This window comes from Vanacampus margaritifer, chromosome 14 (assembly GCF_051991255.1).
Source record: "Vanacampus margaritifer isolate UIUO_Vmar chromosome 14, RoL_Vmar_1.0, whole genome shotgun sequence".
NCBI classification, from domain to species: domain Eukaryota; kingdom Metazoa; phylum Chordata; class Actinopteri; order Syngnathiformes; family Syngnathidae; genus Vanacampus; species Vanacampus margaritifer.
The window spans coordinates 10,037,901-10,055,560 of record NC_135445.1 but is presented as its reverse complement, the minus strand read 5'-3'; the positions used below and the strand labels follow the sequence as shown (position 1 = coordinate 10,055,560).

General features: G+C 39.3%; 1 protein-coding gene across 2 annotated transcripts; it reads right to left on the bottom strand.

Moving 5' to 3' along the window:
- Positions 1 to 27: 27 nt before the first annotated feature.
- Positions 28 to 17,061, bottom strand: gsna (gelsolin a). Of its 2 annotated transcripts, XM_077585803.1 has the most exons (17): positions 16,870 to 17,061; positions 11,537 to 11,730; positions 11,033 to 11,187; positions 10,260 to 10,421; positions 10,015 to 10,164; positions 9,808 to 9,897; positions 8,006 to 8,138; positions 7,615 to 7,919; positions 6,033 to 6,166; positions 5,852 to 5,942; positions 5,617 to 5,643; positions 2,527 to 2,697; positions 2,263 to 2,437; positions 1,871 to 1,992; positions 1,719 to 1,796; positions 1,562 to 1,622; positions 28 to 727 (listed from the first exon to the last, which is right to left on the bottom strand). In XM_077585803.1, exons 2-17 carry the CDS (start codon positions 11,727 to 11,729, stop codon positions 558 to 560), a joined length of 2,217 nt encoding a protein of 738 aa, XP_077441929.1. In that variant the 5' UTR covers position 11,730; positions 16,870 to 17,061; the 3' UTR covers positions 28 to 557. The 2 variants fall into 2 exon arrangements, with proteins under 2 accessions (XP_077441929.1, XP_077441930.1); XM_077585804.1 differs by lacking the exon at positions 5,617 to 5,643 and having other exon boundaries at positions 16,870 to 17,060.
- Between the last annotated feature and the right edge of the window lie 599 nt (positions 17,062 to 17,660).

The following is a 17,660-nucleotide window of genomic DNA, read 5'->3' as shown; positions in this document are numbered from 1 at the left end:
TATTTTTTATATGATCAGACAAACACACAACTTTTAATTGTATTTTATTGTGATGGCAAAGTGTAGTAAAACCTGAACTGGCAAAAAAATAAAATAAAATTGTGGACAAGATAAGCAGCAAAGCTTGTCAAATAAATACAGCAAGCACGCCATTCCTGCATGAACATCTACCATCCTAAGCAACAGGCACAGTACCATTGAAAACTAAAAGGATAAAATAATCTACAATGTTAAGGCATTGTATTACTTTGCTGGCTGTGTTTAGGCACGTGTCCAAATATAAAATGCTTTTTTTTTTTTTTTTATGTGTAAGAGATTGCTTTTGAACAAAAACATTGCATGAAGCCAGCCTATAAAACATTTAACCGCTATTTGGTTGTAAAAGCAAACAAAGGGCGCACTGTGAGGCAACAACTAGTTTTGTTTTGGTTTTAACATTGTTACGTACTGTAAGTCTCAAGGCATACTAGCGGCTAAAATAAAAAAACAGTCTTCTGCTTGCAGAGCCGGCGAAGTGTCGGGTGCTGGTTGGATGTTGTGATGCGCAGGGTGTGATCTCACATGGCCAGTTCAGCCATGGCCCTCTCCAGGGGGTCGCTGGTCCAGTAGTCATGGTCCCAGCCCAGGAACCAGCCAGTGAAGGTTGGCGGTTCGAAGCATTGCTTGATCTTCACGATGGGCGTCCTGCGATCTCTGTTAGCGGGATCTGTCTCGATGTAACGCAACGCTGAAGGGCGAGATGCGTTTTTTTGTGAATACTTGTTGATTCGCAACTTTTATGGTATCCAATGATTTGGCTTACATTTGCAACTAGCAACCATGAATAATCATCTTACCCGTATAAAAACTTAGTAATAAGTAGGCATGGCGGTTTACCGTGGTAAGGTATTAATAAATATAATACTGTTAAAAAAATGAATGAATAAAAATAAAGTGCCAGCGGGTACTAGTTAACCCCAAGGACAACATGAGTAAAATACGGCTCTGTTCTAAAAATAGCTCACCAGTGATGGGATTCTGTAACTTGCTAAGAAGAATTAAGCATATATATATATATATATATAGCGGGTACTAGTTAACCCCAAGGACAACATGAGTAGCATACAGCTCTGTTCTAAAAATAGCTCACCAGTGATGGGATTCTGTAACTTGCTAAGAAGAATTAAGCATATATATATATATATATATATATATATATATGTATGTATTCATTTTTAATAAAACAATGGAGAATAAAAAATACAGTTTTTAGTTACCCAAATATTTCGACTAATAAGTAAAACCAAGCTAATAGCAAAAGACGCTAAAAATTGACACTCTCAAAAATGTTTACAGTTGCCTATATTAATTGTTTAATCCACAATATATGATCACAAAACACTTAAAAATAATTTAGAATCATACGGCATTTCAAATGTAAATGACTTGCATAGGATTTGATTGAGAAAAAAATGGGTAATCAAATGAGCAAAATCAGAGAAGCATACTTTTGCAGTGGTCTGAATATATATATTTTTTTGAGCTGTTAATATTAGAATGTGGATCAGGAAAATGTTCTTACCAGATGCCATTGCTTCAGTCTTCTCTTCCTCTTGGGCCTCGTTGCCGATCCAGACAAACACCTTCACAAAAGGGAGGAAGTACAGTATGCATTACTCATTCACATTTTCCTTGAATGCCTTTTCGATCGTATCTCCATTTTGTTCCGCTCTCCCAACCTGCTCCCATGTGTCCAGGATCATGACATCATCAGTGGCGAGGTCATCCTGGGTCAACTCTCCAGGTACCTCTTCGATCTGGAGTGTGTAGCGTACAAGGATCTCATGAGATGCTCTGCATGCACCTAACGTTATGACGGTTAATGACTTACGATGAAGTTTCCAGTCTTGTTAGAGCAGGCAAAGAGTCTAGGAGGGTGAGCATCCATTTTGTCCTTAAGTCTGGTAGAAGTACGATAATCTGTCTTTCCTCCCAGGGCCTCCCAGAACTGACCTGTGAATGGACAGCTTTTATTGAGCCAGTGCAAACATTAGAAAAATATATATTCTGTTGAATGAATGGCAACCGGTGCTATCTTCTGCCATCTAGTTGAAGAACATTGAATTGTTCTGCCTGTCACGATACTTCACAAACATAGGAAGATGAACAAAGACACATTATATGTAGTAAAAAAAATAGTTTTTTTCTTCACGAATGTGCTGAGCTACAGTGGTTGGAAATCTCTGTGGTATGAGACCCGCTTTGCAAAAAAAAAGATGGTACCTGTTTCCCTTCCCTCAGGCAGCTCAGAGGGCGACACTCCTAGGATGCCACACAGTTGCTGGGCTCCTGTCTTCTCAGTGTCACTGGCACCCACTCCCACCCACAGGAAGGAACCTCCGGGGCTCACCAGAATAAAAGCATCATTTGAGTTCAGGTTGGCTGCCGCTGCATCAACCTAAACATACACATACGAAACAGATCATATTTGGATTGATTTTCATTTTTTAAGAAGATCCTTCATGTTTACTGTTTCTAATGTCTCACCTCCACCGCTCTGGTGTGTCCCGCGGAGTTGGAGCGCACCTGGAAGAGGCGTGTCTCCGCAGGAGCTGACTGACCTCCTTCCCTGGACGTGCCACCCTTGTAGACCACCATGGGCTGTCCTCCAAACAGACTCATCAGGTGGGCCGGCTCCTTACCCTGCACCACCCTCACCTGACACACACGTCAACAACATAGGGTTCATTTTCACGCACGTGGGTGCTCTGATTCCTTGCGCACGCAGTCTCATGCTTTATGTTAGTTATCTAGCAGTTTGATCATCCTTTGTTGTCAAATCTAATGTAAAGCAATGCCACAATTTGGCCACAAAGGACGAGCATCAAGCTAAACTACGATTTTGTGAATGGGTGCATTATAGTATTGTCAATCTCTTTGGTCAAGTTAAATTAACAACACAAAGTGAACATATCAACTCAGCAGCCAATCACAATGTTTCAAAAAGTCTAAATGTGGTCATGCAGTTGAGTCAATTGTAGTAACTGTTGCTTGTAAAGATTCATTTGTGCACTCTTTCTGTGCATCAAAGCCAGAAAACAATGCCATTTTAACTCATTCACTGCCATTGACGGCTATAGACATAAAAAAATTAAACTAATTATATTATTTTAACATTTTTTTCCACTTTTGTTAACAAGAGTGTGAAAACCTATTTAAAAAATCATTGTACATTTAGAACGGATATAAAATTTGTGATTAATCGTGAGTTAACTAGTGAAGTCATGCGATTAATTAAGATTACAAATTTTAATCACCTGACGCCCCTAATTTTCAATAATTTTATTTTTTTTAAGTCGTGAGTTAACGAGTGAACTCACGCGATTAGCTACAGTTAAAAATTGTAATCACCTGACGCGCCCTAATTTTTAATTTAAAAAAAATCTTCTTTTTTGTAAAGAAAAGATTAGAAGGCGTCAGGCAATTATAATTTATCATTATAATCGTAATCAAGCGCATGACTTCACTAGTTAACTCACGATTAAACACAAATTTTTATATCTGTACTAAATGTAAAAAATTCTAGGTTTTAATAGAAATAGTTCAAATGACTTTTGACGTTTATAGTCGTCAATGGTAGTGAAAGAATTAAAAAGAAGAAGAAAAGATTAAAAATTTGGAGCATCAGGCGATTAAAATTCTAATCGTAATTAATCGCATGACTTCAATAGTTAACTCACAATTAATCACAAATTTTATATCTGTTCTAAATTTACAATAAAAAAAATTCTAGGTAACGAAAGTGGAAAAAATGTTAAACTAATAGAAATAGTTCAAATGAATTTTTGAAGTCTATAGCCGTCAATGCCAGTAAATGAGTTAATGTGAGGGAAACTGTTGATTATTTATTTCTTTTCTTTTTTTAAACCAAAAACGCATTTAAAATTCCAATTCCAAAAAGCAAGTGATTTAGTGTTTACATTTTTTTTTTTTAAAGTCTATCCTCCACCTTTACGTTGTTTTTGTGTTTAGGCCAAAGCCATTTCTAATATAAAAAATTCTTAGCATTTTTTTTTGGGGGGGGGGGACAGTTTGGTGCCCATTCATATGTTCATCTGGTCAGGCCAGAGACTTTTCTAGTGGGGGGGGGGGGGGGGGGGGGGGGACTTTGCTGCCATCTTGTGGCAACTTTTTGGAAGGACATCACTTCCTTGCAGATTTTCCTCTTTCACGGCAGTGCTTCGTCTCAATACCCCGCGAAGAATAGCGGCGGCTTACTGTGGTTATTATTTGGCCGGAAATCATACTAAAGCCTGAACTCATTACATCTGAATGCATTTGAGTCAATCTACAACTTGTGTTGTGTGAGTCTGTACATCTAATTTCAGTCTAGACAGGGATTACGACATTTATAAGACACCTGTTGTCTCTTGAATCCCTTTATCCTAACCATTGGTACCACACACCTCACTATAGATGAATAGAACAATGTGAGTTTGCCCAGCTACCAGCAAAGAAAGCTATATTAACATAAACTTTATTATGAAAAATAAATATGTAAATCAATATAGTAAAGTGCAGAAAAAATGATCATTAACTATTTATAAAAGTATATAATCTTGGTATATCATCTCATAAATATAAACATGACGGTTGAAAACAAGTCCTGTTTAATTTCATGGGATTCGATTATTCAGTTTCCAAGTGTTTAAATGAGTGCCCTGTGAAAGTAAGAGTGGGGATCCTGGAAAATGCTGTACAAGCAATTGAAGTACAATATATGTAGCATGCGCATGGAAATGACACAAGTACAAGTGAAGTGAAAATGAAGACAAATTGGAGAAATGAACATCTCATGCACAGAGCCAGGAATGTGTTGCTATGTTGATTACATCTTTATTGTGCATGTAGACTTTTGTGTACATGCGCATTTAATCCTTAACTCATTCACTGCCATTGACGGCTATAGACATAAAAAAATTTTTTATTTGTGTCAAATTTTTTCCACTTTTGTTAACAAGAGTATGAAAACATAAATTAAAAAAAATACATTTAGAACAGATATAAAATTTGTGATTAATCGTGAGTTAAATATTGAAGTCATGCGGATAATTACAATTAAAAAATGTAATTGTCTGACATCCCTAATTTTTAATAATCCTTTCTTTTTTTTAATTAGGGGCATCAGGCGATAACATTTTTTAATTGTAATTAATCACATGACAACTACTTACTTCTGTTCTAAATGTACAATAAACAATAACAAAAGTGAAAAAAAAGTGAAACTAATCGAAACTAAGATTAATCAAGAATTTTATATCTGTTCTAAATGTACAATAACAATAACAAAAGTGAAAAAAAATGTGAAACTAATAGAAATAGTTCAAATGAATTTTTGACGTCTATAGCCGTCAATGGCAGTTAATGAGTTAAAGTCTCTTGATTATGGTATGAGGCATTATCACACTATTGTAGAACTGGAAAATGATATATTAGTTGAACGGGTGAACGGCTAGCAGCTACAACATCACTGTTAAATTCTTATTTCCTAATGAAATAATAATATCCAAACTACAGTTAGAATGTTGTCACTGGCTCTGGACAAAAAGACAACACCCAGTTTGACAAGGTGAATACCTGAGTGGTTATAGGAGCACCGACAACCTGAGGAGAAAGAAGCGGTGTAAAATCGAGGGGGTAAAGAAGCAGCAAAGGAGAGAGAAGGAAGGATGCAAAAGGTCAGACGAGGCCTTTACAAGGAGGCAACAAAAAAAAAGGAACACTGACGATGTGAGCGACCGAATGGGTTACAGATCATGAAAATTAAAAAGCAGTTGATTCAAAGTCATTAAGGGTATATGACGTGCGCTACCTGCACGGGGCCGCCGCCAAGCTCGTCATCCAGCTGGGCGCTGAGGATAGCACAGGCCCCGATTTCCTCCTGGCTGGAGTCCGTGCCCTGCCTGGGAAGGAACAACTACAATCAGCCTCCGTCCCCATAGCTTGATGAATAAAGATAACAGGTTTAGTTTTTAAAAGCTCATCCTTCTCACCACATGTAGATGATATGTCCATGACGTCCTCCATGATGGTAGTTATATTGGATGATGTAACTGTCTCCTCCGAAGAACTGGCCATAGGTGGACGGGTCTACCGGCACCTTGTCAGATTCCTCAATACGCCAGATCTGGCAGGAAAGACACCAAGATTTATGTCTGCCACTCTCGCAGGACAGGACACATCATTAGGTACACCTGTATCATCTAATGACATCCATCAGGATAAAAATACTCTGCCTTCGCAATGGTAATCATTTTTGGAACTGTCATAGCAGTGCAGGCAAAAGGACAACATTTTCTTTCCTGTATGTTCTATGTGGCACCACCAGTCTAAACATGACGCCTGTATTCTGATTAATATTGAGTTTGTGGAATATGAATTAAGCAGCACCTGTTTTTATCCATTTTGTTACTTGCTGTAGACTGAAAATGACATCATAGTGCCAAAGGGCTCCGTTTGCAAAGGTCAATTTTGAGTACCAAGTCCCAATGCAAAACCTCTGCAAGGCAATGTAATGACGAAGAAAAAGCAGACCACATCCAAATTGTCTCAACATTACCTTTTTTTTTTTTCTTTTTTTTTTTAAATATTTGAACAAAGGTGTATCCCAACATAATACCTTTTTCTATGACTGGAAATCAGCAGTGGTTCAAATCAAGTATAGTGCTAAAATATGCCATTCTCAACTTCAGAAGTTAAGCAAATTTAAATATCTGATCTTTTTCAGCCGATATCCATCAGCTGAAAATCACGTAAGCGGCACCGATTACCGATCATGTCGATCAGATTGGGACATCGCTACTTAAGAACAAAAGCTAAAAGTCCAAATCTATTTTTACTATCAGTTACTATGCATGCGATACCTGATTTGATCAAATGGGAAATGGCACAATGTATAAAAAAAATAATAATAATTTATCCCCAGTTTCTCCCTTCTGTTAGGTCAAGTTTGTGACCTAAACAACAAATACAATTCTAAATTAGTTAATGATAATAGAAAAAATAGATAATCCACTTAAATAAGTCCATACTGTAGATTCTGACTCTACTGTATCATGGATGGGAAAGTCCACCTAATAAGCCCCGCCGATATCAATTAATCAATCGGTCAATCAAAATGTCAGCAGTGGTTGACTTTAAAAGCCTTTTTTGTTGTGTCATCCATCATCCGCTACGTTGAAAAAAAAAATAATAATAAAAAAGTCGATTTTGACAAAGTAAAGATATTAGTTAGCTCGTAAAAGTAAAAAGTCATCAGAAAAATAAGTACAAATACGAATACCAGAAAAATCCACATAAGTTCAGCAACAGAGTATTTGTTCTTTGTTACTTCCCACCATAGTAGTATTAATTTAAGATATTTAATTTTAGATACACCCCGCTACATAATCTCAACCACGAAAATTGACAACTGAATGAAAATTACATTACACTTCTCACTTCACAATAGTAGGAGGAGCTTGAGAGCAGAAACCTCAATTTTTTTGTGGGGGGGGGGGGGGGGGGGAATCAAGCCTTGTTCTTTTGAGTCAAAAGAAACAGCACAATTAGAAAAGAGTGCCTCCATCATCTCACCTGTTTCTCTCCGGTGCCGTCGTCCACCATGGCGTGCTGGGCGGCCATGGCGGGGGAGTCGTGCAGACAGGCGGCGTCGAAGGGCACCTTCTCGATCTTGGCGATGCTGTTGGCGATGTAGGCCACACCCAGGCCCACGGTCTGATCCTTGTCCCTCCAGTTCTTGAAAAACTGCTTGAAGAGCGGAGTCTCGCCCATCTCAGGCAGGATCTGCACTTCGGTGTGTTTGGGGTAGCCCATCTTCTTGATGAACTCCTCGGCAGCCTTCATCGACGCCTTTCGCTCATCCATGTTGGCGCCTTGACCTTTTACGTGACGCGAGAATTGCGAGTCATTATGACTACATTTGATCAAAACGGATCATGTTTTGAAAAGTACACCTTTAGCATACCTTTCCATACGTAGATCTTTCCATCGGAGCCGTGATCCAGAATGAAACAGTCGCCAGTGTCCAGGGCATTTTGGCGGAATGGGTTTTCTTCAGCCACCAGTGCAATTGTCATACCACCGTTGGCATTGGACACCTGACATAGAAGCACGTCACATTTAATACAAATATGTTTGGTCAGTTTGTAGAGCATTGAAAGGAAACCTAACTCCTATTTGGGGAGAGCTCAGTATTTATAAAGTCCTCAAGGGCCATAATACATTTACAGCTGCTCTCTGTCATAATTTGGCCTAAAATATCTTTACAATAGCCTTTTTATTTGACCATTTAATATAACTGAAACATCTTCTAATTAGTAGATTAACACTTTAGCTGTTCACAACGGGTATCCCTAAAAGTCAATAGTTTTCAGAATGACATCAAGTGTGCATTGTGTACGTGAGTGTGTGCAGTTTCATTTTTCGGCCACAGGTGGCAGTAGCGATTTGAAATTTAATTTTCTTTATTAAGTAACGTCAATAAAAAAACAATCAAACAACTGTTCTTTATTATGTATTTTGACCTTTTGCGGCTTGAATATTTTGGGGCTTTTAAGTAAAGTTCCCCTGAGGTTTTATTTGTTCTTAGAATCACATGGTGGATTGGATCAAATGTTCTCGCCTAGCTTCCCCACCGGCTTTTAAAGGTTTGCATGCAAGTGAAAGATGACTGTACTGAATACAAATGGGTATTTATGCCCGGAAAAGTAGTTCACTAGCCACACTAGCCTAAAAAGAAATGAACTACAATGGAACTCTTGAGCACAATTTTAATTTAGCTAAGTATCAAATTGTGCACCTTCATAATTAGATATACGCACCTTGGCCCTTGTGTCAATGTAAAACAATTTGGTTCACTCTTGTAGAATCTTACTAACCAAAAAAATCTATTTTATTGTTGACCACAGAGAACCCATTACAGATTAGAAGCACACTGTTCTAGAATTGTGCACTTCAACAGTGTCGATATCCCAAATAATTGTCATATGACAATTCAAAGGGAAATTTAATGAGTTGTTTGTTTGATAACATTATCATCATTTTTACGTGCTGCTTTGTGATATGTACTACAGTTGTTATTTTTCAAAATCACAAATTATTTGGTCGAGGGTCGTTTGCTATAAAACATGCTGGAAGTGTCATCTCATGGTGCATCCTTTTTTCTTTTTTTTACATATCATATATTTCTCTCTGAAATAATCAATAGTCTACTCCAGTGGTGTCCAATTTATGGCCCGCCGCTCATTTTTAAGCGTTCCACAGGACATACTGAAAATGGCATTTGCTACGAATACATTTGTTTTATTTACTGAGCTTTTCTAAATATGAAAAGATGCAAATTAGCTAATAACATTTCTATTCATAACACTGTTGTGAATTTAAAAAAAAATTACAAGCAAAAATGGTTTCCGCCATTTTTTTGCACTGTCAAGATCAAAATTTTGAACATATCACATGAAAGATTCCTGTTTTCGTTCTGAATGTAGGATTAAACTGCTGTTTTGTGCAAAGATTTACATTTTCTGATGGGTCATATTTTCTGACCACCCCAATTCCCTTATAGAAATCTGCGCAGGTAGCAGTTCCCCCACCCCCCAAAAAAAATAACAAACAAAAAAATACACAATTCAAAATGGCCCTTGCATCTGTCGATTTTTATCTACGTGGCCTTTGGAGTTTTTTTGTATTTAACAAAAATGCCCACCAAAATGAGGCTACATCACAACAAACAATCACTTCAATAATGCAAAAAGGAAGCAGTGGTACCTTGTAGAGTTTGGCCCTCTTCCTGTTGGAAGCATCAGCCTTGATGTCATCAGAAGCTCCGGGAGGCAGGTCTGGTTTTTCTCCTAAAACCTACGAAATAAAAATGAGGAATTTTGCGGTATTGTTTTTTATTTTTGACACTTTTGATTATTGTGTACCTATTGTTGTTACAAATAACAGCACACCACATAGTCTAAAGAATCTCACCTCGATCATCTTCTCTCTCTCCGTACCCTCATCACAGACATAGACGCGGGCCCTCCCGCTGCGCTCATTGTCACGGATCCCCTTAGCGACCTGTGTGGCCTTCAGCTTTTCAAAGCGGTTACTCTGGGAACCACACCACTGATAAATCTCCTGTAAAGCATGAAAAAGAGCAAAAGTAAGTTTACATAATGCAGACAGGTTCCCATTTTTCATAAAGTCCAAATGGTACCCCCAAAGTGACTCACATCTCCCAAGTCCAGTATGAAGCAATCCCCTTGGTTGAAGCTGTCCCAGCTGACCGGCACCTCTGTTGCCCTGACAACACGGCGACCTTTAACGTGGAGCACACGCTGTACGACCACTTCATTGGTGACGACATGCTTGAACCCTGATGCCACACCTCCTTTCTGCAAGGTACATTTTCCAAAGTTAATGACTGCCTATCAATATCAAGTGTAATTAGTTTATGTTAATGGTGATGATAAGATTGCCCCGCTAAATTTAACACGCCAACATACCAAAGCTGTGCACCAAATTGCAATAGAAATAAAAGGGTAACAAACAATAACAAAGTAACCCAATTATGGATCAAAAATGGACCGATCCACTTAATGGGTCAATTTGACCCAACTTTCTGGGTTGTTGGGTCAAATTGACCCAAGTAGAGGATCGGTCCATTTTTGACCCATAGTTGGGTTATTTTTGACCCAACTGTTTTTAGAGTGTAAACTACAGCAGGCAAAAAAAAAACTTGCAGGTTGTAATGTAAACAATAGAAATAAAAGGGTAACAAACAATAACAAAGTAACCCAATTATGGATCAAAACTGGACCGATCCACTTAATGGGTCAATTTGACCCAACTTTCTGGGTTGTTGGGTCAAATTGACCCAAGTAGAGGATCGGTCCATTTTTGACCCATAGTTGGGTTATTTTTGACCCAACTGTTTTTAGAGTGTAAACTACAGCAGGCAAAAAAAACTTGCAGGTTGTAATGTAAACGTCAATTAAAATCTCACCATATACTTGATCCCGGACTTGAAGTAGCCAAGAAACGTTTTTGACTCATATCCCTGGACTTCCCGATACTGGATGGGTTTTCCTCCAAGGAAGTCATCCATTTGGAATGTGAAGATGGCCGCCGAGCCTCTCTCATCCTGGGTGCAGAAATCCCCTGCATATGAACAACACAGAGATGCCATGATAAACCTACACAGTGTTTTATTCCAGGGGTCTGACATCTATCCAGGGAGGCCATTTTGATTTAAACTCATTCACTGCCAGCCCAGTAAAAACACATCATTGACGTCTATAACCGTCAATGGCAGTGAATGAGTTAAATCAGACACAAGACCTAATAGAGCCAGCACTTCATATTTGTCCAACCATTGAACATGCATACACATACAATAGCTAACAAAAGCAGAAAAGAATAATTAGGTCATCATGGACCAAATGTTTTACAGTGGCCTTCCTCTTTAATTCTGCATTTGGGAACGCATTATTAGGCTTTCTGCACTCACCCAACCAGAAATGGAGGTCATACTGCAGGTTTCCTGAGCGTTGCTTGATGGTGTTGAGGATGATGTACGCATCTCCTGTATAAAATCCTCCATACAGGTTTTCAGGAACAGGCACCAGGTCAAAGTTCTCCACCCTCCAAACCTGGAGGCCCTGCTTCTTTCCAGCCCGCTCAAACTCTGGGTGCTGTGCCATTCTACTGGAAAGAAAATCACACTGCTTTTTAAAAGTGGATTATTTTTGCTCTTTTGCAGATTTGAGCATACAGGTGTGATGTCCTGGCAACCAGCTTGGTTTGACTCTGTGGGCAAACACTGGAGAGGAAACGCTAACAGTAGTCACTCTGTGATAAGTGAAGCTTAGCTCCTCCTATTTATGAGCCGCATGCGCTTGGAAATATCAAACCACTCCCCTAAAGGCTGAGCTGTTGCCATGGATACAAAGATACAGTTTGAGCTATAGTTAGATATGAGTGCACACACAGCATAGTGAATCACGGGTACGATGTGCTCGGGTGTTTCCCGTTGTGGAAGGAAGCTTTGGATATTATGACTCAGACAGTCCGACATAGAAGTTCTAAACACCATATGGAGCTGACTTAAGCCTTCATATGTATATTTTCTCTTCAGCATATTCCAATTTTGCACATCTGCGACACACATTAGTGAAAGAGGTTGAGTGCTGTGAGGCTCAGAAGTAACCACCATTTCAAATGAAGCAATCAAGATTTGAAGTGTAGATTTGAAACTTTAATTCCGGAGTTGTCCGTACGATATGAAAATTATCATTTAGCAATTACAGTAACTTCATGGAAAAGATTCAAAAGGCCTTTACTGAAGCTATCTTGATTTGCTGCTTGTTTACGTTTCTTAATTGTTACCTTCACTTTTGTGCTTTTTGAACTAAAAAAAAAAACATGCTCTCTTGGGTTGAGGTCAAGTTTATCTAAATGTCTCCACTCTCTCATTCATTTTCAGGGTGTAGCAGTGTTGCACGCAAAATTACTGTATAAAACTGGCCCAAAAAAAATAAAGAAAAAATCTTGAGTGATTTTGGGCTGCTTAGTCCAAAAATGCCATCAATTTTTTTGAATTTGCACTATATTATTGCGATATGCATATTTTTAACAATTAATTGATTGATAATGAATGTGCTTTATGAAAAGAACTAATTTCCTGATTTTTTGTTTGCATGATTTGCATACATAAAAGGCTCGCTGCGATAATAATTGCTGTCTTTCCCGATATTGCATGAAAAAATAAAAGAATACTGCACGGACAATGGGATAGGCTCCAGCTCACCCGTGACCATAATAAGGACAAGCAGTATAGAAAATGGGTGGATGGATGGAAACATTTACCAAATACTAATGTGTATGCCTCAGCTAAATGTTCACATCAAAACACGCACTCCTTCCTGACCATTTGCGAAAGCGCATAAAGACACATGGGCGCCGGTCTAGTCAAGGGTTTCAAGTAGGTGCCTGCTCAGTGCCATGTGATGTTTATAATGTGAGAAATGGAGCTGACCTGACTGTTTCAAAGTTTTTTTTTCTGAGTAGCTAAATCACTGTCAGATAACTAAAGTAGTGAGGTTATTGCTTGTTTCGTGGAATAATAACAATAGTAAAAAGGCCCAAACAATAGTAAAGTACTGAAAAGCACAGCCTGTGCAGTATCATCACATTTGCTGAGCTTTAGAAAGCCATTACAAACATTCACTTTTTGAAGGTAGAATAACAAGGATTTATAAGGAGCTTTCTTGTATCCTATAAATAGAATGTTTGAAATAAACAAAAAATGGTATTTCCTTCATTCCTTGTGCTGCACTCATGAAAACAAGCCCTTTAGTGGAGTACTTTTACAGAGGAAAACACGGCCTCATCGGGGAGCAATCAGTTGAAAAGTCACATTCCAAAGTCACTAAACCAAAAATATGTATTAAAAAGGACTATATTGTCAATGCACAGTGATCTATTCTTATTGAATGTAACTTGGATATTTAACAGCCTCTGGCTACAACAACAACAACCAATGGTTATGTTAAGATTACATAATTCACAGTGTGACGTGACCATGAATAATACACCTGGTCACAGAAATGTTTTCTGCAGACTGGCTTGACTGGCAGAGTCAACACCACAGGGTATAAACAAGTTCTCTGAATTGAAGCAGTGTTAGCAAATTAGATTTTGACTTCTTTTTTTTTTTAAGCCATGGCCTTTCCTGCGTAATACCACTCATGTTTCACTGAACTCTTTCATTTAGCTGAAGATGTCATCAAAACACCTCAAGAACACAGTGTTACTGAACTATAACGAGCACTTTCTATTGCTAGTTCGGTCCAAATACTGGAGCGAGAATCGGACAGCGTTCAAAATGGCCGTCTGACCACAAGAATGGGAAGCTTATACTGCCAATTGGAGGCAGAAGTGGAAGAAAGCTAGTGGCTAAGCTAATTTCTTTCCCACTATTTCTGCTTTTCTCGCGTAACAGTCAGGACTCACCGGAACCGTCAAACTGCTACTTCCTAAACTAGGGTGACCAAAATGTCATCTTTTGCCCGGACATGTCCACTTTTTTTACATTCTTTCTGGGCGTCCGTACGAGTTTTCTAAAGTCAACGACTTATGTTCCAAACTGCAGGTTATAAATAATCAACTTCTGCTTGAGTCGCTATAAAAGTCACTAACCGACACACCCAACAATCGGATTACCACATGCAAGCAAAGATCTGAGTGGAAGCACGGGATTCTTGTTGGACATGAGGGCAGATGTTTGGCAGAGAATGTTAACGTGGCATGTTGAGGATGACGTCAAACAAAAGAACAATCGAAAACTGTGATATTTCATACTCATGTTGTTAAAATCTGCATGCCATAAATCTACAGCGCCACAGGAGAGTCTTCAAATTCAGTGACACATGTTTAGCTGTCTGGTTAAATATAGAAACCCTTTTATAAAAAAAAAAATTTGGAGACTAACACAAATCTACGTTCTCATCTCTTTTGTTCAGCTTTTGGGTTTTGAGGAGCTTCAGAATAAACTAAAAAAAATCCACTACAACAGCCTTATAGCCCCCGATGGAGAAAAGCGTTCTGCCATCACTGCGCACCGAAGCTGTTTTTCTCCCTGAGTAAGACACTGGCTTTGTCAATCCTAATAAAGCAAACATTGGGGGGAATCGTCATGCCTGAGGAACTTAACAATTTGAAAAAAATTTAAAGACTGAAAATAGTCTGAACAAAGAAAATGGGTTAGCTCGAGCTAATCCCAGCTGACCCTTTGGGTGAGAGGCAGGTTACACGAAAGACTTCAATGGCAAACGCCACACAGGAAAGCCTGAGATTCAAAACCAGAACCTCTGACCTGCGAGGCAATGCTAACCACTTTGCTACCCCTGTTGTCTGAAAATGCCCAAATACACCAAACAAGTTTGTTATAGCATATAACGCTGGTTATGTAAAGCATTAATGTTTGTTTTCATTACAACTACTACCATAAACTAGGAGAAGTAAACAAATCTGCATACAATCCCAAACCTCTGTGGAAGTGCAGAGAACTCTCTAACCCCCTTTGGCTCCCAACACAATAATCTGATCCCCTCCCCCATTCTTAGCTCACCAATGGCCCTTCCTTTTGGACAGACCCTCCTGCAGGCCTCACTACTGGTGCAGCACAAACAGTAGCCTCAGATGTCACAAAACAGTGTGGGCATCAAAACCCTTGTGATTTGTCAGCTGGTGTCCCAGCTGAAAACTCACAAACCCACAATTCAGGCTTGTATTGGGAGAGATGACCTATTCAGAAAAGCATAAATAGTTTTAACTCTTAAAGAGGAAATCAACCCAAACATTTTCTTTACAAATAATAAGTTGTATATACCCCCACTAGTCAAACCACGATGTTCTGATTAACATTGCATTTGTGGAATATGGTGTAAACAGCTAAATCTAACCGTTTTAATCCATCTCAGGGGGCGGCCATTTTGCCACTTGCTGTCGGCTGAAAATGGGGACATCACAGTTGCTCAGGGCTCAGGTTACAACCAATCACGGCTCACCTGTTCTCTGAAGCTGATAATGTGATTGGTTGTAACCTGAGCCCTGAGCAACTGATGTCATTCTCTGTCGACAGCAAGTGGGAAAATGGCCGCCCCCTGACAGAGGATAGAAACAGGTGGATTATGCTGCTAATATTAATCAGAATGTTGTTTAGACAAATGGGGCTGCATAACACATATTATTGTACAAAAACTGTTTTACTTTACTTCCCCTTTAAATGTCTCATGAGTTTAGTCAGTATGTATACATTTGAGAAACACCTCATAACGTTTTCATCCTGCAAAAATCTAAAATAAATTTGTGAACCAAATAAACCCCTAATTTCTTTTCTTTGAATCCTTGCTGGAACGCAAGCAAACATCCAAATCTCGCGCAAGATGCACACAAAGAAAGCATGCAATTGTTTGAGAATTTGGATTAGCCAGGATGCAGGCTTCCTGGACTCACAGCTGAATGTGGATTTGACGCTGTCCATTCTGATTGGATAGCAACTGTCTATCTATATCGCCTCCGCGCATGTTGCGGCAAACACAACAATGAGTGACACACTCATCTTGTGGTCGCTGACTCGACTTCCTCTTTCTCACTATTTGCTTAGACGTTTCTATGGAAACAACAGACATTTTCTCTTGTGGATGGCAATTGGTCAGGACTGTCACATCATTTCTAAAAGTCCAACTGTTCTTTAATTGAGTGTGTGAATCCGTGTATGTATGCTATCCATCCACCGCATCCTTTCTCTTCCTTAGGGGAGCTATAGCTTGGCCTGTCCCAGGCCATTTGACTTTGGTGCACCTTGGACCGCACAAGACAAACAAATTCACACTCACATTTACATGGACACTGCAGTCTCTTTAAGAAGTATGTTTTTTGGAATGTGGGAGGAAATCAGAAAACTCATCCATGGGGAGAAGTGGAGGTGAGATTGGAACACTAGATCTCAAAGTCAGACGTTCTAAACACTACCCACTTTTCCACTGTGCTTCCCAAGTGTATACAAGTGAAACCATAATTTTATGTCTGCATGCAAGCAAGGGTTATGTCCTTTTATGGCATTGACTGGAATACAGACTAATCTTGTTATTACAGCATTACTACTACTGTTCAGTACGGCATTAAACCAGACAAGGTAGGCCGCCATGCAAAAATCAGGCCCGTGCGTTCTGTATTGTTATGCATGAAATTTCATCGTAAATTGAGGCATCAAATTACCATCCTACAATCTGCCCCACTGGCGTGAATGCTTGAGCTGTAAAGTTAAATTTGTCGTACCTGACAGATCCTCCTGAGTTATATATAAAACAAACGGAGAACAAAAGGAGATGTGGGCGAGACCCGATGAGCGCTTCAAGCTGCAGGCTGGGAGCAGTGAGGCGTCGAGCGCAAAGCCGCTACTTTTGAGACTGTCCCGGGACACTCCCCGTTACGACACACCCCGTTACTGCTGCCAAGCCTGCCCTGCACAAGACCAGGTGGGGGTCGAGTGCGTGCGCAAGTCCACGCGCACGCCTTTTTTTTTTTTTCAATCCCGACACTACACTTCGCAAAAGGTGGGGGACCCTTTTGCGAAGTGTAGTGTGATTATCTTGCATGCTTGAGACAGTTTGATAATAGACAGGCGCGAGAAAATATATGGAATTTGACGTCACACATATTGCTATAATTCTACTTCCGGTATGTGATACAGCGTTTACGTTGAACGATGCTGCCACCTAGCGGTGACACGACTAAGAAAAATCCACGCACGGGATAAATCAAAGCTAAAGTGTCTGCAGCTTTTTACCAAGGCATGTATTTTACATTTAAAAAATCTTATGGCACACCACAAAACAAAAAATTGACAAAAGGCTATTGTTCTTTGGAGGAAACAAATAGGCAACGAGTTATCACGTGAAAATATACGCTATACCGTAAAATCATCCAAGGTTTGCTCCTCTCATAATTATAGTGAACTGGAGAATGCTGGAGCTCTAGTGAAGAACTAAAATGCTGTGGAATAAACTCAAATGCTGAAATGTAGAATGAGAGACGTGAAGTTGGAATGGTTTATTTCAGTCAAGAAG